Source organism: Mobula hypostoma, chromosome 4, assembly GCF_963921235.1.
Source record: "Mobula hypostoma chromosome 4, sMobHyp1.1, whole genome shotgun sequence".
Taxonomy (NCBI): Eukaryota; Metazoa; Chordata; class Chondrichthyes; order Myliobatiformes; family Myliobatidae; genus Mobula; species Mobula hypostoma.
Window position 1 is genome coordinate 102,139,140 of NC_086100.1, and position 24,361 is coordinate 102,163,500.

The window sequence follows — 24,361 nt, forward strand, 5'->3', positions numbered from 1 at the left end:
CCATCGGGATAACTCTATGTCCACCCCCACACTCCCACCATCGGGTTAACTGTGTCCACCCCCACACCCCCACCATCGGGATAACTCAGTGTCCACCCTCACACTCCCACCATCGGGATAACTCAGTGTCCACCCTCACACTCCCACCATCGGGATAACTCAGTGTCCACCCCGAAACTCCCACCATCGGGATAACTCTGTGTCCACCCCCACACTCCCACCATCAGGTTAACTGTGTGTCCACCCCCACACTCCCACCATCAGGATAACTCAGTGTCCACCCCCACACTCCCACCATCAGGATAACTCAGTGTCCACCCCCACACTCCCACCATCAGGTTGACTGTGTCCACCCCCACACTCCCACCATCGGGATAACTCAGTGTCCATCCACACACCCCCACCATCGGGATAACTCAGTGTCCACCCTCACACTCCCACCATCGGGATAACTCTGTGTCCACCCCCACACTCCCACCATCGGGTTAACTGTGTCCACCCCCACACTCCCACCATCGGGATAACTCTGTGTCCACCCACACACTCCCACCATCGGGATAACTCTGTGTCCACCCACACACTCCCACCATCAGGATAACTCAGTGTTCACCCCCACACTCCCACCATCGGGTTAACAGTGTCAACCCCCACACTCCCACCATTGGGATAACTCTGTGTCCACCCCCACACTCCCACCATCAGGTTAACTGTGTGTCCACCCCCACACTCCCACCATCAGGATAACTCAGTATCCACCCCCACACTCCCACCATCAGGATAACTCAGTGTCCACCCCCACACTCCCACCATCAGGTTAACTCTGTGTCCACCCCCACACTCCCACCATCAGGTTGACTGTGTCCACCCCCACACTCCCACCATCGGGATAACTCAGTGTCCACCCACACACCCCCACAATCGGGATAACTCAGTGTCCACCCACACACTCCCACCATCGGGATAACTCAGTGTCCACCCCCACACTCCCACCATCGGGTTAACAGTGTCCACCCCCACACTCCCACCATTGGGATAACTCAGTGTTCACCCCCACACTCCCACCATCGGGATAACTCTGTGTCCACCCTCACACTCCCACCATCGGGATAACTCTGTGTCCACCCCCACACTCCGACCATCGGGTTAACTGTGTCCACCCCCACACTCCCACCATCGAGATAACTCTGTGTCCACCCACACACTCCCACCATCGGGATAACTCAGTGTCCACCCACACACTCCCACCATCGGGATAACTCAGTGTCCACCCCCACACTCCCACCATCGGGTTAACAGTGTCCACCCCCACACTCCCACCATTGGGATAACTCAGTGTTCACCCCCAAACTCCCACCATCGGGATAACTCTGTGTCCACCCTCACACTCCCACCATCGGGATAACTCTGTGTCCACCCCCACACTCCCACCATCGGGTTAACTGTGTCCACCCACACACCCCCACCATCGGGATAACAGTGTCCACCCCCACACTCCCACCATCGGGATAACTCAGTGTCCACCCACACACTCCCACCATTGGGATAACTCTGTGTCCACCCCCACACTCCCACCATCAGGTTAACTGTGTGTCCACCCCACACTCCCACCATCAAGATAACTCAGTGTCCACCCCCACACTCCCACCATCAGGATAACTCAGTGTCCACCCCCACACTCCCACCATTAGGTTAACTCTGTGTCCACCCCCACACTCCCACCATCAGGTTGACTGTGTCCACCCCCACACTCCCACCATCGGGATAACTCAGTGTCCACCCACACACTCCCACCATCGGGATAACTCAGTGTCCACCCCCACACTCCCACCATCGGGTTAACAGTGTCCACCCCCACACTCCCACCATTGGGATAACTCAGTGTCCACCCCCACATTCCCACCATCGGGATAACTCTGTGTCCACCCCCACACTCCCACCATCGGGATAACTCTGTGTCCACCCCCATACTCCCACCATTGGGATAACTCTGTGTCCACCCCCACACTCCCACCATCGGGATAACTCAGAGTCCACCCACACACTCCCACCATCGGGATAACTCAGTGTCCACCCCCACACTCCCACCACCTTTGCTACCGGTCCAGCTTCCTTCACCCCACCTCTTCTTCCAGGTGATCTGGCCATCTCAAGGCACCCACCTCCTGCATCTCCCAAACTTCAATCTCTTATTCCCACAAACCTCCCACTCTCTCCGCTTCTCATGTTTGTAATCCAACCAAGAGTTGGGTTCCGGTGCCCCCCCACTCTCCTTAGCCTTGGGAAAGCAGACCCTGGTGCTATATTTTTATCCAGAGAAATGCAACTGATCCAGAGAGGACACTCCTGTCATTCCTGCAGAGTGGAATTGCATACTGGCTGTCTCTGGGTAGCGTATCTTGACATATATATACTTTGATGATAAAGTTTACATTGAACTTTGTTGAGGTTTTACCATCATCATCAACAGGGAACCTCCAACTGAATGGGATCAAGTTAGAGAACATTTTGTGACAGGACTGGAGAGGCTTCAAGGATGCCTTATGCCAGACCTATATCAAATATCTGAAAGTGTCCTTTTACAGCTGATGTTTAACATCCACATGACATCAATCAAGACGTTTCTAAAGGACTCAGTACTGTGGATTTTCAAAAGCTGGGCAGTCTACGACAGTCCAAAGAGCCAATCGCATTCATTAAGTCAGACAACTGACTTAGAGAGAGATAAGCAACGTTTGATGACTAAGTGGAGGAAGGAACAAACAAAAGAATGGATAGGATGTGAGTCAAGAGATTAAAAACTATCACCTGAAACATTACTTTTATTTTTTAATTCATAGTTGCTGCTTGACCTGCTGAGTATTTCCAGCCTTTTGATTTCCATCAGCTGAATATTTTGCTCTTGGCCAGTCAGTACTACTAATGTCACAATGAGGAAGTCCTTTCTTTTTAACTTTTGACTCTCCTTAACTGAAAGATATGACTATGAGCTAAGAGACCTTTCAGGAGTAACAACCAATTGAGAAGAATAAGGTAGTCTAAGTTTCATTTAAACATAGCACTCAAGGCATATCTAAAACTGATGCTGCAGACACTTCTATGTCAGGATACTTGTATTTTCTCCCCTTCTGAGCAGAGAGGCTTTAGTAAAGCATGCCAGCTGTTGTCAGATATAATTACCGGTCCTGATGCTGTCAATCAGCATGCAACAGAACTCTGCAGCAGACAGAGCTATTCATATTCACTCCTGTTTCTACTTTCGCAAACCCTCAGCTACAATACCTGTCACCAATAGCATCTTGTCTTCACCTCTTCATCTCATGTTGTTGATATTTATTGCCTACTTATCATTATTATTTTGTTTGTGCTCTTTCTTTATGTATTTGCACAATTTGTTGTACACTGGCTGTTTATCTGTCTTGTGTGTGGTTTTTCATTGATTCTACTGTGTTTCTTTGTATTTTCTGTGAATGCCTGCAAGAAAATTAATTTCAGGGTAGTATATGGTGACATATATGTACTTTGATAATAAATTTACTGTGAATTAAGGATAGTAGATCAAGTGGGATCTTCAATGAGAGCAGACTGATCATGGCAGGGCAGTAGTAGAAAATGCCCAAGGAGGAAGAGAGATTTAGTAATAATTACAATAATTTGAAAATAGGCAACTCAAGAAGACATTTTTAGACAGGGACATTAGTAGTAACATAATAACTCTAGTACCAAAAAGTGAACCCTATGGTTATAATGTCGATGGAATGCAGAGTATAACACAATATCTAGAAATGTAAGTGAAAAATAGTTTTCACTTGTTTCAGCTAGTATGTCTACAAGGGTCACAAAATGGCATGGCAAAATGAAATGGAAAAGACAACTACACAGTGACATAATGAGAGAATATCAGGTGGCCAGCCATTTCAGCCCAAATACACGTGGAAATTTGCATATGATGTTGAAAAAACCATTAATGGACATGCACATATAATTAATGTTAAATAAAACAGGCTCCACTGCAGGATCTTTTGGACTAGATTTTTCAATGCCACAAGGACTGATAGTACACTAGACAACACACTTATATTAACAACTGCACTCTTAAAAACATGTGAAAAACACCTTTCACTTTCACCTGTAATGTTTAAATATGCTGACAGTGAAAATAATGGGACATTCCCCCAGGGATCCCTTCAAGTTTGGTTATTTCTAATACTATTGCTTTTAGCAACAGTCTACAGTACACTGCATACTCACCAAACAGCGAGAATTAATTTGAAAAGCATTATAAAAATGTTAATACAGTTAATATCAGAGAAGATCATATTAACTGCTTCACTGGTGTATCACATCTCAGTGTAGAAAAATTAGGAACAAGAGGGGGCAGTCAACCAACATACATGATCATACATAATATTAGGAGTCTATCAGCCCAGTATGCCTGTGGCAGTACTTCGAAATGAGCCATCCAGAGAGCCTCACTCTCCTGCTCTTTCACCTACAGACAGTACAAATCATTCAACTTCAACCAGTTATTGCAGATTCCAAGGAAAGTTTTAAAAATGTGGAAATTAATTGAATTAATTAAAATTCATGAATAATTAATGGAGCATAAGAATGAGCTAGAAACTGACAAGCTAAATTTTTATACAATCTTGTGAAAGGTCTCATCTGGGAAGGTGGATCGTAGGTCCACTGAAAACATGTGTAATTTTCTTCCTGTTAATTGACAGGTTCTCTTAAAGGTGGTGGAGATAAAAATTGCATGTTTGATATAATTAAATTGACAATCTGAGTAAAGATTAAGGACATATTTACTTTTTTATAAAAACGCTTCAAAAAATTAATTTAGATGTAAAAATATTAGAGTGGAATGGAAATAGTGGAACCATGAAAATACTATGCAATATGATTTTCTTTTCTCTGATAGGATGCAAGAGGGGGAAAGGGAGAGATTCAAATAACAACTTATTGAAGGCAGGGCTCTTCTTCCTGGCAGGGCTCATTCACAGGAGGATACAGGTCTTGGCGTGGCAGAGAGAGCTTCAGGGGTCTGACTAGTGAATCCATTCTCTCTGTAAGGGTGTCTTTAACACACTAATACTGATTTGAAGACTTAGTAATTCTTGGAGGCAAGTTTGCCCACTGTCCCATCAGCACACTGAAGTTCATTTCACCGCCTCACTTCCTCTCATCCCCAGGAACAAAATAAAATGGAGCCGAGTCTTAATCAATCATCCGGAGCAAACATCAGCTGCTCAAATAATTGTGTGTCTCCCGGGAGTTGATGCTGAGAACTACAGCAGAGTGTCCACCTGCAGAAAAAAAAACAGATAAATGAGCTCCAGTCATCAGTAGTGCATTTTCAAATCCTGATGTCTGCAGTTGTTCCAAGACTCAAAACTCTGGCAGAAAGCAAAGACTGGAAAATTGGATATTGTGAGTGGGTGTCAGATCCACAAATTTACATCAGAAGATGAAGCTCAGATGCAGTATCTGGCTCATTGTCAAGTCTAGAAAAGTAGGCAGAAAATAAAGTCCTGGGGAGATGGAGTGACAAGGGATAAATGTGGACAGAGGTGAATGCAGGCCAAAATTGCTGAATCAAGAACATCAATTTTATACCTTTGGATCCTGAACCTTATTTGCAAAATTTGCCTTCTTTTACACATTGGTTGTTTGACAGTATTTGTTAAGGTGTAGCTGTACGTAAATTTAATTGTATTTCTCTGTTATCCTGGAATGCCTGCAAGAAAATGAATCTCAAGGTTGCATAGCCAGCGTACTGTGACGACAATGTGTACGGTGACGACGATGTGTACAGTGACGAACCAGTGTGCGGTGATGGGCCAGTGTACAGCGACGACGATGTGCACGGTGATGGGCCAGTGTATGGCGACGACGATGTGCACGGTTACGAGCCAGTGTGCGGTGACGAGGATGTGTACGGTGACAATGATGTGTATGGTGACGAGCCAGTGCAGAGTGACAACGATGTGTACGGTGATGGGCCAGTGTATGGCGACGACGATGTGCACGGTGATAAGCCAGTGTACGGTGATCATGATGTGTACGGTGACAACGATGTGTACAGTGATGAGCCAGTGTATGGCGACGACGATGTGCACGGTTACGAGCCAGTGTGCAGTGACGAGGATGTGTACGGTGACGAGGATGTGTACGGTGACAATGATGTGTACGGTGATGGGCCAGTGCAGAGTGACAATGATGTGTACAGTGACGAGCCAGTGTGCGGTGACAATGATGTGTACGGTAACGAGGATGTGTACGGTGACAATGATGTGTACGGTGATGGGCCAGTGTACGGTGACAACGATGTGTACAGTGATGAGCCAGTGTATGGCGACGACGATGTGCACGGTTACGAGCCAGTGTGCGGTGACGAGGATGTGTACGGTGACGAGGATGTGTACGGTGACAATGATGTGTACGGTGATGGGCCAGTGCAGAGTGACAATGATGTGTACAGTGACGAGCCAGTGTGCGGTGACGAGGATGTGTACGGTAACGAGCCAGTGTGCGGTGACGAGGATGTGTACGGTGACAATGATGTGTGTGGTGATGAGGCAGTGTGTGGTGACGATGATGTGTACAGTGACGATGATGTGTGCGGTAACGAGGACGTGTACGGTGACGAGCCAGTGTGCAGTGACGATGATGTGTACTATTAAAGTAGAGGTACTTTAATAATAAATTTACTTTGACTTTGACCTTACCAGATCTTCAGCAGCCTCCGCTTTCTTGATACCCACATGATTTAGACATTCTAAGTATCCCACCTTAAACTTATAATCCCTACATACTTCTCTTTGGTGAATATAGGAAAGATATTTTCCTGTAGGTCTTTACCAAATTATACATCGATTACCCCTTTCATCTTGGTTCCTGATCTGTACCCTTGCTCCTAATGTTTACAGAATGCCTGAGGATTATCATTAATCTACCTGTCATAAGTATTTCATGACCTTCTTTTTGCCCTCTTCATTACCATCTGAAGTTTGTTCTACACCTTTATATTTCTCAAGGGCCTCACATAATTGCAGGTGCCTATACACGTAAGATACTTATTTTTATTTCTTTTTTTTTTGGTGTGTGCCTGCGTGTCTGTGCGACCGTGATGATGTCTTTTTCATGGCTTATACAAGGCGCGGAGAGAAAGAGAGAGACTAGGTGTAGCGTGCCACTCCTCACACATTTTCACAGTATTTTCCCTTTATTTTACGAGGTCGAGCTGCGATCTCGACACTCAACCCAGCACGGATGGAAAGCGAACTCGGGAGCGGGCCCGAATAGTTTCAAACCTGGGAACCTCCGTTCCCGGGTCCGGCGCCGATGGTCGTTGCGCCACCAGCCGGCCCTTATTATTTTTATTTCTTGATCAAATCTTCATCAACCAATACTCCCTAATCTTGATATCTTTTCCTTTAACCCCTTACCAGAACATGCTGTCCATGAACCCTTGCTAACTTATCTTCAGAAGACCTTACGACCATACGAGCAGGTGTACGGGGTTGATTGGGATCTGGGATCAGCTATGATGGAATGGCAGAGCAGACTTGATGGGCTGAATGGCCTAATTCTGCTCCTATGTCTTATGGTCTTATAAGACATAGCAGTAGAATTAGGCAATTGAGCTCATTGTGTCTGCTCCACTATTCAATCATGGCTGATCCTTTTTTTCCCTCCTCAGCACCACTCACCAGCCTTCTCCCCATAATCTTTGATGCCGTGTCCAAACAATGTCTGTTTTGAATACAGCCAATGACCTGGTCTCCACAGATGCCTGTGGTAACAAATTCACCACACTTTGGCTAAAGAAATTTTTCCACATCTGTGTTTTAAATGGACGCCCCTCTATCCTGAGGCTGTGCCCTCTTGTCCTAGACTCTACCACTATGGGAAACATCCTTTCCACTCTGTCTAGGCCTTTCAACATTCGAAAGGTTTTAATGAGATCACCCCTAATCCTTCTAAATTCCAGCAAGTTCAGACCCAGAGCGATCAAATGTTCCTCATATGATAATCCTTTCATTCCTGGAATCATCCTTGTGAACCTCTTCTGAACCCTCTCCAATGCCAGCACATCTTTTCTTAGATCAGGAGTCCAAAACTGTTCACAATACTCAACGTGAGGCCTCACCGGTGCCTTATAAAGCCTCAGCATCAGATCTCTGCTCTTGTATTCTAGACCTTTTGAAATGAATGCTAAAATTGCATTTGCCTTCCTCACCATTGACTCTACCTGCAAGTTAACCTATAGGGTGTCTGCACAAGGACTCCCAAGTCCCTTTGCATCTCAGATTTTTGGATTTTCTCCCTGTTTGGTAAATAGTCTGCATATTTATTTCTTCTACCAAAGTGTATGAGCATGCATTTTCCAACATTGTCTTTCATTTGCTACTTTCTTGCCCATTCTCCTAATCTGTCTAAGTCCTTCCACAGCCTACCTGTTTCCTCAACACTACCTGCCCCTCCACCAACCTTCGTATCATCTGCAAATTTAGCAACAAAGCTATCTATCCCATCATCTAAATCATCGATATACAGCATAAAAAGAAGCGGTGCCAACATCGACCCCTGCAGAACACCGCTCATCACTGGCAGCCAACCAGAAAAGGATCCTTTTATTCCCACTCGCCGCCTCTTACCAATCAGCCAATGCTCTAACCATGCCAGTAACTTTCTTGTAATACCATGGGCTCCCACTTGTCAGATGTTGCTTGGAATTACGGAATTTGGAAGCAAAATCAGATAATTTGTGAATATTTTAACACAAGCTCCCCTACGAACACGTTTGCTAAACAGGTGAGAGGCAGCACCCATCTGTCCTTACTCCACGCTTCACACTATTGACTCCTTAGCGAAGTGTGTTAATTTACTGTTCCATCTGAAACACAGCACTGGTGATAATGCAGCAGTCACTCAGTAGTGTCAGATGAGATTCCAAAAAAGAATGCTAGCAAGCGAAACCATGCTTCATATTTAGCAAGCACTAAAATTTTGATTTAAGTAAAGAAATTGATAAAACAACACAAATGTCATTGGAAGCTTCCAGTTGTTCTTGAATTGAAAGAAGTTATCCTGTGCAATTTAGTATGATCAATTCAGCATGGTTGAAGAAGCTTACAAGGCCACTTCAAAGACTATTTATCAGGGAACCACATTGTGATCCAAAAATCACATACAGGGCAGAACGAATACGGTTGGCAGACTCCCTGCTCCAAAAAACATTAGTGAATGCCATCTGTTATACATACTGAGCTTACACTTCACAGCTGCAAGATCAAATATAAAAAAAAAATCCTGGTTCATATAAATCAACCGCGCTACCCTACACTGTTTCTCTAACTGGCTGTGACCAAATTTCCACTGACTACACAATGTTTACCATCCCAAAGTACCTAATGTTTCCCATCTCAGTCACTGCACCATTTTTGAAGTGGTCTATAGCAGTAGTGTTACCCTAACAGAACAAACTTTTTCTAGTGCCTACTTGGGATCAAAGTTGCAGTGTTTCCTGCGTAAATGTGTGGCTTCTTACAGTGCAGACTGACCTCAATCTGCAGTTTCAGTTTGTATAAAACTTACTGCTGTTTCATCCAAAAGAAATCTCTTTCTGGGTGTTTTTTTATGTGGAGCCTGGAGACCCATAGACTTTAGGAAAATATAAACAACAACACTGGAGACCTGCATTTCATTCTGAACATGTTCCTTCAGGAAAGATGGCAAGACCTTAGAGAGAGTGTGTTGAAGAGATTTATTTGCATGATACCAAGGGTGAAGGATTTTGAGGATGTGGAGAGGATGGACACGCTATTCTTCACATATGGGTAAATAAAGACAAAATTTGATAGGGATGGCTATATAATCATCATTGCTTTAATGGAAATCAGTAAACAAAAGCAATTTCTAGTAGTTACTGGTTTAGTGACCAGAGAGAAACTGGGATAATTGGTAAATGACATGAAGGTTTATCCCCCTACACACAAGTCTCCTGTGGTTGAAATGCTCTGTCTCAATGGGCAGTGGTAGTAGATACCGCACCAACTTCTTAAAAAGAATTGAATAACTACATAAAGAGAAAAATAAAAACAATTGATAAAGAACAGGAGATTGGAACAAAATCAACTGGCTGCATCACTGTCTGGTTTTGGGGGGTGGGGGGGGTTTCTACTGCACAGGATCAAAGCAGGCTGTAGAGAGTTGTAAACTTAATCAGCTCCATCATGGGTACTAGACTCCATAGTATCCAGGACTTCTTCAGAGAACAGTGCCTCAGAAAGGCAGCATCCATCACTAAGGATCCCCATCACCCAGGTCATGCCCTGTTCTCATTGCTACTATTAGGAAGGAGGTACAGGAGTCTGAAGGCACACACTCAAAAATTCAGCAACAGCTTCTTCACCTCTGCCACCCAATTTCTGAATGGACATTGAACCCGTGAACACTACCTCACTACTTTTTTATTTCCATAAATATATATTTTTGCTGCAATTCATGATTTTTCATTTATCATGTATTGCATTGTACTGCTTCTGCAAAATCAACAAATTTCACCACATATGCCAGTGATATTAAATCTGAAGCTGATTTTGAAAACACAAACAAGAAAAAATCTGCAGATGCTGGAAATCCAAGCAACACACACAAGCCAGGCAGCATCAACAGACGGTTCACCCTCAGCAGAACTCAGGGTCTCGGCCTAAAACAATGACTGGACTCTTTTCCATAGAAGCTGCCTGGTCTGCTGAGTTCCTCCAGTATTTTGTGTGTGTTGCTCTGATTTTGAAATATAGTATTGTTTGGGAGCCAGATGACTTCCTCCTGCTCTGTGTCAGTCTATAGTTTATAGTTGAGTATACTCCTATAGCTTAATTTGATTCCAACTATCTATGAGATTTACATGAGATTTTACAAACTGTCCATGTAAAGGGAAGGCTGTCCACCAAGGTCAGCCCAGCAGTGGATTCTATTTGTGCAAGACATTCAACTGATCCCATGTAAAGGGGGACAGTGGTGATGACAACAATTAAATAATTAAGCTATTAAACAGAAAGCATAAAACACTGGTTATAATCTTAGGGATGAAATACAAATTGGACACGTCTATGGAATCCCCAAAGAAAATGAAAGATTCACTGGGATCTTCAAAAAATAAAGCTAACTTTGATCATTATGAAAGTCCATAGAACTTTTAAAGTTATGAATTGGAGCAAATGACATTTATAGAATACTAAAAAATGCCAATAGTTATCAGGGAGTGAACATTGTTCGACAAAGTAATGACGTGATACAATATTAACAATTTGTTAAACCTCATCAAAACTAGTTATGATGGTTTTATGGTGGAAAATGATTAGTAGATGTAGAACATGTTATAATATTGAGTTCATTCTGCTTTCAATGTCAAGGACACCTTGTGAAGGAGCAGTGCGTGACTGAAAGCATTTTCTGTATTTACACAGGCCTGGACAGTGCTATCAGTTTTATATAGAGAATGTAATACATTGTCACTTTTACAGGGGAAAAATTGAAAAAGGAACAGGCTACCTCTTCCGATACCTAGTGTCTGGGAATCCAAATCATCATCAATATACTCTTCCCCTTGGATGATGTTCTGTGTGTCTTCACTGTGATTGACGGGACTAGTCATTTCCTGCTCCTTTTCATTATGCATTTGAGCATAAACATTCCGCCCAGGTATCTTCCTGCAACACAAGGTAACAATGCGTTTACTGTTTTAATAATACATTTACTCCTTTTCATTATGCATTAGAGCATGAACATTCTGCCCAGGTATCTTCCTACAACACAAAGTTTTAAATCTGCCTGCCATTTGTTTAGAGTTAATATTTTGACTCCATGATCAGTGGCCAGCCTTACCTATTAGGAACCCATATTGTAACCTATAGTACACTCTCTCTGATTTTCTTACTCTATTAAATGATGGCAAAAAAAAAACATGCAAAGTATTGTTTTTTAAGTGCTAAATGCTAATAACAGTAAATATAGTGACATTCTTTAAAACATTTATTTTTTGATAAGATACAGGTCTAGATCTATTTTAATACATGCATAATTTTACTGAATGTGTACAAAATGGAGCTGGGAAAATAAAGGCAAAGTCATTTCAACCTAGTGGTTAAAAACTACTAAAACATGGAATCAAAGTGATGACTTCTTATTATACATATTACATTAGTAAAATATGTGCCTTCAAAATGTGAATATTATTGTATCTTTTCACCTATTGACATTTAGTGCGGAATACGACCTTCAGGCCCTTCGAACTATGCCGCCCAGCAATCCTCCATTTAATCCTAACGTAATCACAGGACAATTTACAACCACCATTTAAACTACCAACTGGTATGTCTTTGGACTGTGGGAGGAAACCGGAGCACCTGGAGGAAACCCATGCGGTCACAGGGAGAATGTACAAACTCCTTACAAGCAGCAGCAGGAATTGAACCCAGGTTGCAAGTACTGTGCTAACCACAATGTGCCATGCCGTATCCTTGAGAAATGATTTTTATTTGTTTTAGTAAATGGTTATAACAAGTACAGAACTTTTGCTACTTAGGAAGCTGGGTGACATCAGATGGCAGGTGCGACATGGTCACCAGAAGAAGAATAGGGATGGCAAAAGACACCTTTACGAGAATGAAGAATATACTGACCAATACTAAATTAGGCATGACAACCCGCCTCAGAGTACTGAAATGTTACGTTCATCCAGTTATGTTATATGGCTCAGAAAGTTGGACAATATCTAGTAACATGAAGAAATGAATTGAAGCAGCAGAGATGTGGTTTTTGAGGAGGATGCAAAGAATATCATGGCCAAAACAAATATCTAATGAGGATGTCATGAACAGAGGTAACACAAAAAGAGAAATAATGTATGAGATCATGAAAAGGCAACGTGACTTCATTGAACATGTGATTAGGAAAGAGGAGTTGGAATGCACGGTAATTATGGGAAAGATTGAAGGGAAGAAAGCAAAAGGAAGGCAAAGATAAATGATGATGGAGACAGCTGCCAGAGAACTGGAAATGAATACCAATGAATTGATCCACTTGACCTGTAACAGGAGTGTGTGGGCATGGCAGTCAAAGCTCAAACTGGGCATGGCACCTGATGATGACGATGAAATGGTTATAGCATATAGGGACATACAGTATTTATTACTCAGATCTACAGTATTATCCTTGAGAAAGAGAAAGGGTATCCTTTTTTGAAAAACTACTGTTGCTACAGCAATGATAACAACAAATTCTCTCCTGGAATGATGGACCTCAGAGTCATGTTGGAGTTGGACTTGTAGGGAAGCTTCGGACTGATGGTGTTCAACATTTTGGTTCTTGTTATTTTGGTTGTAAAGATCTCCGTGGATTGTACTGCTTGAGATGTGGTGGAGGCAGGTGTTCCCTTATTTACGAAAGAATTAGATGAGCATTTGAGTTGTCAAAGAATAGTATGTGAAGGACTGAGTGCTGGTAAATATGAATAGTGTAAATGGTCGTGTGGGCTTGATGGGACAAAGGCCTGTTTCTGTGCTGTATCATTTTGTCATTCTCATTTTCTTTAGGGAAGCGGGAAGCAGATATTTGTGAGAGAGAGTGAGTTCAAAGCAGTTCAGTTGGGAAAGTTTTAAACACTGGGATAAACCTTCAAACGATAGGGCGGAGTCTGGGTAAAAAGAAATGAAGTTAACTCCTCAGGTTTTTGACCTTTCTATAGAATTGGAAAAAGCAAGAAGTGTTTTTTAGGTTAGAGCGAGAGAGAGGTGATGAGAACAGAGGGACATTTGTGATAGTGTATTTCCGAGATTACCCAGGTAACAGAAAGTTTGTTGGTGCCACCCATGTCTGCGGTATGCTTGTTCATCACCGCTGACCTAAGCTATTATTAGATATAGGAGCAGAATTAAGCCATTTGGACCATCGAGTCTGTTCTGTCATTTCATCATGGCTGATCCATTTCCCTCTCAGCCCCAATATCCTGCCTCCTCCCTGAACCCTTCATTCCCTGACTAATCAAGAATCCATCAGACTCTGTCTCAAGTATATCCAATGACTTGGCCTCCACAGCCACCCGTGGCAATGAATTCCACAGATTCACTGCTCTCTGGCTGAGAAATTCCTCTTCATCTCCATTCTAGATGGAGATCCCTCTACTCCGAGGCTGTGCCCTCTGGTCCTAGACTCCTCCACATCATAGGAAACACCCTCTCTACGTCCACTCTACTGAGGACTTTCAACATTTGATAGGTTCCAGGGAGTACAGGCCCAGAGCCTTCAATTGGTCCTCATATGGTAGCCCTTTCATTCCCAGTATCATTTTCGTGAACCCTCTCCAATGTCTGCACATCCTCAGATAAGGAGCCCAAAATTGTTCACAATATTTCAAGTGATGCCTCACTAGTGCCTTATACAGCCTCAGCATTTCATCCTTGCTAGAGTACGGTTGATAAACAGAAATAAGACGACAAGGTAGAGCAACAACAAAGGATACATTTTACCTAATGTTTTTTATGGCCTCAGTGGGACTTCTTCTGTTTACTAACCCAAATTCATCATAATCTATTGGCATTTCCCCAGAAAGATCAATGATTTTTCTGTCGAAAGGATGATTATAAACTGCATGTTTTCCTTCTCTCTTGTGTATTTTAATATTTAAGTAATATTTGAGTAACATTGTAAATATATTGTCTGACTAAGCATTTTTGTGGTTTATGTAACACATTAGGGTTATATGTAAAATTACGTAAATGGCATACGTTATTACACCACCATGTGATACGTATGTGCCTTGCTGAAAGGAAAAACTAAGACCTGATCTCCTGGATCTCTTTTCAATTAGCTTTATGTTTTATAGTTACAAAATATAACATTCCTCACCCTACAACTTCAAGCATGTTTGTGTTTTCACTTTTCCAGTTGCGATGAAAGGCTAAAGAGATTTAGAAAGTTATCAAGTGGATACTTGCTTAAAAGTACAGAAGGGACAAGCGGGGTGGCCATTGTTCGGAGTAGGCCAGTGGTGAAAGTAGGAATGTCCAGTTTTGGCTCTAAGGAGGCTTCGGCTCAGAAGACACATTGGATCTGGGTAAGCATCTGTTAAGGCTCCCTTTTTCTCTCTCTCTCTTGCTGTGCTAGGTGTAGTAAATGGCTGTTGTGTGTTCCTGATGCCAGATGTTGGAGTCCTGGGAGACCCAAAGTCTCCCAGGGAACTACATCTGCATGAAGTGCATCTGGCTACAGCTCCTTGAAGATCGTGTTAGGGATCTGGAGCAGCAACTGGATAACCTTCGGCTTGCACGGGAGAGTGAGCAGATAATTGATCAGAGTTACAGGGAAATAGTCACCCCAAAGTTGCAGGAAGCTGGGTGACTGTCAGGAGAAATGGAAATGTGAATAGGCAGTTAGTGCAGAGCACCGCTGTGACCATTCCCTTCAACAATAAGTATACCGTTTTGGATGCTGTTGTCTGGGATGACCTCCCAGTGGAATGCCATGGAGACCGGGTTAGTGGCACTGAGCATGGGTTCGTGGTGCAGAGGGGAAAGGGGGAGAAGAGGGGAACAGTAGTGATAGAGGATTTGATAGTCAAGGGAAGAGACAGGAGATTCTGTGGACGTGAACAGGACACCCAAATGGTGTGTTGCCCATTGGCTGCCAGGGTCATGGACGCCACGGCATTTTGAAATGGGAGGGAGACCAGCCAGATGTCTTGGTACATATTGGTACCGATGATATAGGAAGGAAAAGCAAAGAGGTCCTGAAAAGAGAATTTAGAGAGCTAGGTAGAAAGCTGAGAAGCAGGACCTCCAGGGTAGTAATTTCCGAATTGCTACCTGTGCCATGCACTAGTGAGGGTAGAAACAGGATGGTTTGGCAGATGGTTTGGCATTGCTGAGAAACTGGTGCAGGGACAGGGCTTCCGGTTCTTGGATCATTGGGATATCCCCTGGGGGAGGTATGACCTGATCAAAAATGACAGGTTACACCTAAACCTGAGGGGGACCAATATTCTTGAAGGCAGGTTTGTTAGAGCTGTTGGGGAGGGTTTGAACTAGTTTGACGGGGGGGTGGAAACCGGAGTGAAGGGGCTCAGGATAGGACGGATGGTTAAAAAAGTAAAGGTAGTAAGAAGTCAGACTGTCAGAACTGGCAGACAGATGATGGGACAAAATTGCAGCCAGCAGGGTGAGTATCAGTGCATTAGGGATGCAGAATCAAAAAGAAGAGCAAATACAGGATTCAAGGTCCTATATCTTAGTGCACGAAGCATAAGAAATAAGTGGATGATCTTATTGCACTATTACAGATTGTCAGGTATAATATTGTGGCCATCACAAGAGCAGACGTGCGTGAAATGGAAGAAAGAGATTTCGTGCACATCACGCATGTGTGTTCTTACCCCATCCTACCGCCACCCTACCAGGGATAGGTTCCTCTTGTCCTCACCTACCACCCCACCAGGCTCTGCGTCCAGCACATCATTCTCCAAAATGTCCGCCACCTCCAGCGGGATTCCACCATCTTTCCCTCCCCCCTACTTTCCGCTTTCCAGAGGGACCGCTCCCTACCTGACTCTCTTGTCCATTTGTCCCTCCCCACTGATCTCCCTCCTGGCACTTATTCTTGTAAGTGGAACAAGTGCTACACCTGCCCCTACACCTCCTCCCTCATTACCAATTCAGGGCCCCAAACAGTCCTTCCAGGTGAGGTGACATTTCACCTGTGAGTCTGCTGGGGTCATATACTGTGTCCAGTGCTCCCGGTGTGGCCTCCTGTATACAGGTGAGACCCGACGTAGATTGGGAGACCACTACACTGAGTTCGTCCACTGTCGTGAAGAGACCACACTTAGACTGCAGGAACAACACCTTGTAGTCCGTTGGGGCAATCTCCAACCTGATGGCATGAACACTGACTTCTCAAACTTCCAGTAATTCCCCCATGCTTTTCCCTCACCATTTCCCATCGCCTTTTCCCTCTCTCACCTTATCTCCTTGCCTTCCCATCGCCTCCCTCTGGTGCTCCTGCCCCCTTTTCTTTCTTCCACGGTTTCTACCTCTATCACCAATCAACTTGCCAGCTCTGTACTTCATCCCTCCCCCTCCCGGTTTCATCTATCACCTCGTGTTTCTCTCTCCCCTACCCTCACCTTTTAAATCTATTCCTCAGCTTTTTCTCAAGAGTCCTGCCGAAGGGTTTCCGCCCGAAATGTTGACTACTTTTTTCCACAGATGCTGCCTGGCCTGCTGAGTTTCTCCAGCATTCTGTGTGTGCTGCTCAGATTTCTAGCATCTGCAGATTTTCTGTTTGGACATTGGCAAATTGGTAGGAGGCAGTGAGTGGAAATAAAAGGATCCCTTTCTGGTTGGCTGCCAGTGACTAATGGTGTTTTGCATGGGATAGTGTTGGGACCACTTTTTTTATGCTGTATATCAATGATCTAGATGATGGAATAGATGGCTTTGTTGCCAAGTTTGCAGATGGTATGAGATTTAGTGGAAGGGTAGGTAGTGTTGAGGAAACAGGTAGGATGCAGAAGGATTTGGATAGATTAGAAGAATGGTCAAGGGAGTGGTAAATAAAATACAATGTTGAAAAATGCATGGTCATGCACTTCGGTAGCAAAAATAAATGTGCAGACTATTTTCTAAACGGAGAGAGAATCCAAAAATCTGAGATGCAAAGGGACTTGGGAGTCCTTGTGCAGAACACCCTAAAGGTTAACTTGCAGGTTGAGTCAGTGGTGAGGAAGGTAAATGCAATGTTAGCATTCACTTCAAGAGGTCTAGAATACAAGAGCAAGGATGTGCTGCTGAGGCTTTATAAAGCACTGGTGAGGCCTCACCTTGAGTATTATGAACAGTTCTGGGTTCCTCATCTTAGAAAAGATGTGCTGGCATTGGAGAGAGTTCAGAGGAAGTTCACAAGGATGATTCCGGCAGTGAAAGTGTTATCATATGAGCAATATTTAATAGCTCTGGGTCTGCACTTGCTGGAATTTAGAAGGATGAGGGGGATCTCAGTGAAACCTTTTGAATGTTGAAAGGGCTAGACAGAGTAGATGCGGAAAGGACATTTCCCATGGTGAGGGAGTTTAGGACAACAGGGCGCAGCCCCTGGATAGAGAGGCAGCCATTTAAGACAGAGATGTGGAGAATTTCTTTTGACAGAGGGTGGCAAATTTTTGGATTTTTTTTTAACCACAGGCAGCTGTGGAGGCCAGGTCATTGGATGTATTTAAGGCAGAGCTTGATTGGACACAGCATCAAAGGTTATGGGAAGAAGGCCAGGGAGTGGGGATGAGGAGGGGAAAAAAAGGATCAATTATGCTTGAAAGGCGGAGCAGACTCTATAGCCAAATGGCCTAATTCTGCTCCTATATCTTATGGTCTTAGTAGTAAATCAAGACAACTGGACCTGTGTTGTCTAGAAGACTTTTCACACATCCGAGAGGCTTCTTCAGTTCTGATCCATGGCGGGTAGTTTTCCGGTTTATAAACTCTGTGAGTTGTTTAAAGGTAGAGCAATCACATGAGGGTTGTTAAGAGTCGTAGATGTAATGAGAGGGTCATTAGTCTTATTTTTGCATGAATGGAGGTGTGAACTGTTGTGGAGATGCCAGGGTGGCGATGTTAGGACTGCATTGTAAGTAGCTGATAAGTGGTGTCTTACCCCACACCCTCTGTTCAGGGATGGGTTTTACATAAGAACGTAAGAAATAGGAGCAGAAGTCAGCCATCCGGCCCATCGAGCCTGCCCTACCATTTAATAAGATCATGGCTGATGTGTCTGTAAACTCAGCTCCATCTACCTGCCTTTTCCCCATAACCCTTAATTCCCCTACTATGTAAAACCTATCTAACTGTATCTTAAATATATTTAGTGAAGAAGCCTCAGCTGCTTCCCTGGGCAGAGAATTCCACAGATTCACCACTCTCTGGGAAAAACAGTTCCTCCTCATCTCCATTCTAAATCTTCTATCCTGAATCTTGAGGCAATGTCCCCTAGTTCTAGTCTGACCTACCAATGGAAACAACTTTCCTACTTCTATCTTATCTATCCCTTTCAAAATTTTGTATGTTTCTATAAGATCCCCTCCCTTTTCCAGCTTGATGAAGATGGCTTCTCTCAAACCACCTGTCCTCCCTGTCAAAAATGTGCACATTGTATCATCAAAGGACTGTCCGTTGTCCCTTAGGTGTTTTCAAACCTACCAACAGACAGAAACTCTTCCACCCCAAGGATCCTACACCCAAACAGAGCAATATTGTATAAGCTTTCTAATGCAATGAGAACTGCACAGATTTGTATATCGGCGAGACAAAACAACCACTTCACAAACGGATGGCCCAACATAGGAGGGCAAACACCTCAGATCGAGACTCTGCTGTACATCTACACCTAAAGGGCAAGGGACAGTCCTTTGATGATAACAATGTGCACATTTTGGACAGGGAGGACAGGTGGTTTGAAAGAGGGGTTAAAGAAACCATCTTTGTTAAACTGGAAACCCTATCCCTGAACAGAGGGGGTGGGGTACTTACAATGTAGTCCAAACATCTCTACCCTGGTGTCTCCACAACATTTCACACCTCCATTCATGCAAAGATAAGACTAATGACCCTCTCATTACCTCTACGACCCTCATGTGATTGCTCTAATTTTAAACAACTCACAGAGTTTATAAACCGGAAAACTACCCACTGTGGATCAGAACTGAAGAAGCCTCTCGGATGTGTGGTGAAACATCTTCTAGACAACACAGCAAGTCCCGTTGCCCTGATTTACTACTGCTAGATAAATAATGATGTGGATGACTGAGAACCTTTATAGACATCTAAAAAGTTACCTTTATTTCTCCCAAAGTTTAAAGTAAATTTGTTATCAAAGTACATAGATGTTGTCATATACAACTCTGAGATTCATTTTCTTGTGGACATACTTAATAAATCTATAATAGAATAATAATCAAAATTGAATCAATGAAAGACCACTTGAGCAATCAGTGTGCAAAAGATAACAAACTGTGCAAATAGAAAAAGAAAGGGAATAATAATAAATAAATAAATAACAAATATCAAAAACATGAGATGAAGTCCTTAAAAGTGAGTCCATAGGTTGTGGGAACATTTGTGGCAAGTGAAGTTGAATGAAGTTATCCCTTTGGTTCAAGAACCTGATGGCTGAGGGTTAGTAACCATTCCTGACTCTGGTGGTGAGCGGCTCCTGTACCTTCTTTCTGATAGCAGCAGTGAGAAGACAGGATGTCCTGGGTGGTGGTGGGGGGGGGGGTGGTCCTTGATTTTGGATGCTGCTTTTCTGGGACAATGTTTTTTGCAGGTGTTTTCAATGGTGGGGAGGGCTTTACCTGTGATGGACTGAGAGTATTCACTACTTGCCTGCGACAGTGCTCGGTGCAGACGTGCTCAATGGTGGGGAGGGCTTTACCTGTGACGGACTGAGCAGTATAGACTACTTTCCTGTTACAATGTTCCGTGTGGATGTGCTCAATGGTGGTGAGGGCTTTACCCAAGAGGTACTGGGCACCATCAATGTTGCCCGACCTGCCAAGTATCTCAAAAAAATTCAGTTTTTATTTCAGATTTCCAGCACCTGTGATTTTTTATTTTTGAATTTTCTTTACTGCTCACATGTATGTGGATCAAATAAAACCTTGTCTCTGTTCACAGCTGAACTGCTAAACAGATTGAACACAATCTTTTCCAGTTGATAAATTTGGCAAGAATTCCATAAACAATTTCCTGGCACCAAAACTACTGTAATAATAGTGTGTGTCGAAGGGAAGTGAAATTGTACATCAGTAGGGGACCATTCTCAGCTGCGAGAAGCAGGAAGTAAGCTCTACATACAACCAGATGACAACAGACTGAAACACAGAAATGGGATTAATTTCAGAAAATTGCTCAGATTAACAAATCAAAAAGAGGTAGAGCATAAAATACAGTGAAAACAATTGAAGAACAAATGATCATGTAGATTTAATATTTTGATAAATAAACTAATGTTTGGCATCGCCAGAATATGAATCAAACACTCTAGATTCATGGACGTACTCAACCAAATTAAGGTGTTGGCTCACCAGGAAAGGGAAAGAGAAAATCAGAAATTATATATGATAAACTTAGCAATGGATTACAACTGAAATCCACTCAGCTGACCCCCTAAAATAAACAAATTGAGAAGAGGTGAGTTGGAAGCAGGTAAATTTCACTCCCCGAGAAAGAAGTGAAAATAGGAGAAAAAAACGAGTTGCCTTGCTTTAGAACTGTCTGGATGCCATCTGTGTAGTCTTGTCCTCTCTTTGGCACATTCTAAGCACAAAAGACTGGCGGAAATTGACATCTCATAGCTGCAGTTTTCAGGATTTCCACTTTGAGGCAGAGAAGAGGACAGATTGTGCTAAAGGAGTTATTTATTCTGCTTGCATTTTTGCTAAATCAATTGTACATTCAATATAAATTATTTTAATGGTGTAATTACTGCAGACTGCTTCATTTGCATAAATGTTTAAAATATGTTAACATAAGGAAGAGTTGTGGAGGGCTATGGTCCAGTGAAGGTTGCTGGGACTAGTCAGAATAATAGTTCCGCACAAAGCAGATGGGCCGAAGGGCCTGTTTCTGTGCTGTAATGTTCTATGACTCTATGTTGTTAAGTAGTAGTTTTATTAATGTAATTGAACACAAATTCATCGCAAAAGATCAGTATTTTAATCAGAATGTCTATTCTGTGAGTAATCTAATTGAAATAACTAATACCCGAAACTCTTGAGTTTTGTTGAAGAGTTTAGCTAACTGTTCATTTAATTCCAGATTTCCAGCACCTGTAATATCTTGCTTTTAAATAACTTAATTTACAAAATAATATATAATCTTTTACTAGCTTTCAGGGATTAGTCAAACAATTTTTAATATTTGTACCCTTGCATGTAAAATTAGTCCTGAGGAATTGTAAATAGGGATAATTAAAAGAAACTCTTCACTGATGATTAAGTGAGTCAGTGTAGGGAAAGTGGGGTGATCCAAGGTGATTTAAACAGGTTCCAGTGCAAAATCATTTAAAATAAATAGGGAAGATTTGCACTTCTTGTAAATTGCACTTGATATTTTATGATTCTTTGGACTGATTTGGCCTACTTTGGGAGAATTTTAGCTGAACCTCAGATTTACAGTACAGCTCATTTAACCATGGAGTAGAGTGGATATTTGAATGTGAATCAGCATCATTTGCATAATCGCAGAATAAACATGCATTTATGTGCTTCTCCAACATGTCCCAATGAAATCTCAGAGCTCCTCAGCATCAATATTTGTTTCAAGGTGCAATTTTTGTAGTTACACAGGAAATATCACATGGAAGTTGCACTTATCAAAAGTTAATTACTGTAATAGCAAATGAGATGAAGGACCACCTGATCTGTCTGAACTGTTGCAATAATGAGGAATGTCGGTCAGGACTATAAGATGAGACCATGATATTACCAAAATACTGTCACAATTTGGATCTAACAAATGACCTAATTTGAAAATTACAGCAAAGAAACACCTGTAACTATTTTCTATTTTCTCCTTCAAAATATTTTATTAGTTGCCAAGTAATTTAAAAATGCACTATCAAATTATACAAATATATACAGAGCTTTGGAAAAGTATTCAGCCCCCCACCCCACCTTTTGTTCACATAGGGTTGAACGACCCGAGATTTTGATCAATTTAACTGAGAATTTTTATTTGTGAATCACATGCTCCTTTTTTCACAGTAGAGTCAAAAAAACAGGGAAAATTATAAAGCATGAAAAACAAATAATTCAAAAACTGGAATGTTGACAAAAGTATTTGTCCCTCTTTGTTTAGTACTTAGTTGAGTCACCTCTCACAGCTATTACAGCCAGTAATCTTTTTGGCTAAGTCTCTGTTGGTTTTGCACAGCATGATGGAGCAAGATTTGCCCATTCCTCCTTGCAAAATTGCTCACTCTGTGCCAGGTTAGTTGGGGAGTGGCATCGGACAGCAATCTTGAAGTCTTGCCAGAGATGTTCGATTGGGTTAAAGTCAGGACTCTAGCTGGGCTACTCAAGGACATTGGTTTTCTTCATTTGAAACCACTCCATGGTTGCTCTGTTAGTGTGCTTTGGGTTTGCTAAAAGACAAACTTCTTTCCCAGTTAACACACATCAAAGTTGCTGGTGAACACAGCAGGCCAGGCAGTATCTCTAGGAAGAGGTACAGTCGACGTTTCAGGCGGAGACCCTTCGTCAGGACTAACTGAAGGAAGAGTTAGAAAGAGATTTGAAAGTGGGATGGGGAGGGGGAGATCCAAAATGATAGGAGAAGACAGGAGGGGGAGGGATGGAGCCAAGAGCTGGACAGGTGATAGGCAAAAGGGGATACGAGAGGATCATGGGACAGGAGGTCCGGGAAGAAAGACAAGGGGGGGGGGATCTCAGAGGATGGGCAAGGGGTATAGTCAGAGGGACAGAGGGAGAAAAAGGAGAGTGAGAGAAAGAATGTGTGTATAAAAATGAGTAACAGATGGGGTACGAGGGAGAGGTGGGGCCTTAGCGGAAGTTAGAGAAGTCAATGTTCATGCCATCAGGTTGGAGGCTACCCAGACGGAATATAAGGTGTTGTTCCTCCAACCTGAGTGTGGCTTCATCTTTACAGTAGAGGAGGCCGTGGATAGACATGTCAGAATGGGAATGGGATGTGGAATTAAAATGTGTGGCCACTGGGAGATCCTGCTTTCTCTGGTGGACAGAGCGTAGGTGTTCAGCAAAGCGGTCTCCCAGTCTGCGTCGGGTCTCGCCAATATATAGAAGGTCACATTGGGAGCACCGGACGCAGTATATCACCCCAGCTGACTCACAGGTGAAGTGTCGCCTCACCTGGAAGGACTGTTTGGGGCCCTGAATGGTGGTAAGGGAGGAAGTGTAAGGGCATGTGTAGCACTTGTTCCGCTTACAAGGATAAGTGCCAGGACAGAGATCAGTGGGGAGGGATGGGGGAGACGAATGGACAAGGGAGTCGCGTAGGGAGCAATCCCTGCGGAAAGCAGAGAAAGGCGGGGAGGGAAAGATGTGCTTAGTGGTGGGATCCCGTTGGAGGTGGCGAAAGTTACGGAAAATAATATGTTGGACCCGAAGGCTGGTGGGGTGGTAGGTGAGGACCAGGGGAACCCTATTCCTAGTGGGGTGGCGGGAGGATGGAGTAAGAGCAGATGTACGTTAAATGCGGAAGATGCATTTGAGAGCAGAGTTGATAGTGGAGGAAGGGAAGCCCCTTTCTTTAAAAAAAGGAGGACA

General features: G+C 43.2%; 1 protein-coding gene across 3 annotated transcripts in view; it reads right to left on the reverse strand.

Annotated features, from left to right (window-relative positions):
- Positions 1-1,931: 1,931 nt before the first annotated feature.
- The window catches only part of sorcs2 (sortilin-related VPS10 domain containing receptor 2), a 738,192-nt gene continuing 715,762 nt past the window's right edge, over positions 1,932-24,361 (reverse strand). Inside the window, exons 26-27 of one of the 3 annotated variants that reach the window (XM_063046317.1) lie at positions 11,575-11,720; positions 1,932-5,306 (exon numbers count right to left, since the gene is read on the reverse strand). In XM_063046317.1, the coding sequence (XP_062902387.1) occupies positions 5,242-5,306; positions 11,575-11,720 (211 nt within the window). In that variant the 3' untranslated portion in view covers positions 1,932-5,241. Of the gene's footprint in view, positions 5,307-11,562; positions 11,721-24,361 lie in introns of all 3 variants that reach the window. The other 2 variants (XM_063046318.1, XM_063046316.1) reach the window with 2 other exon arrangements.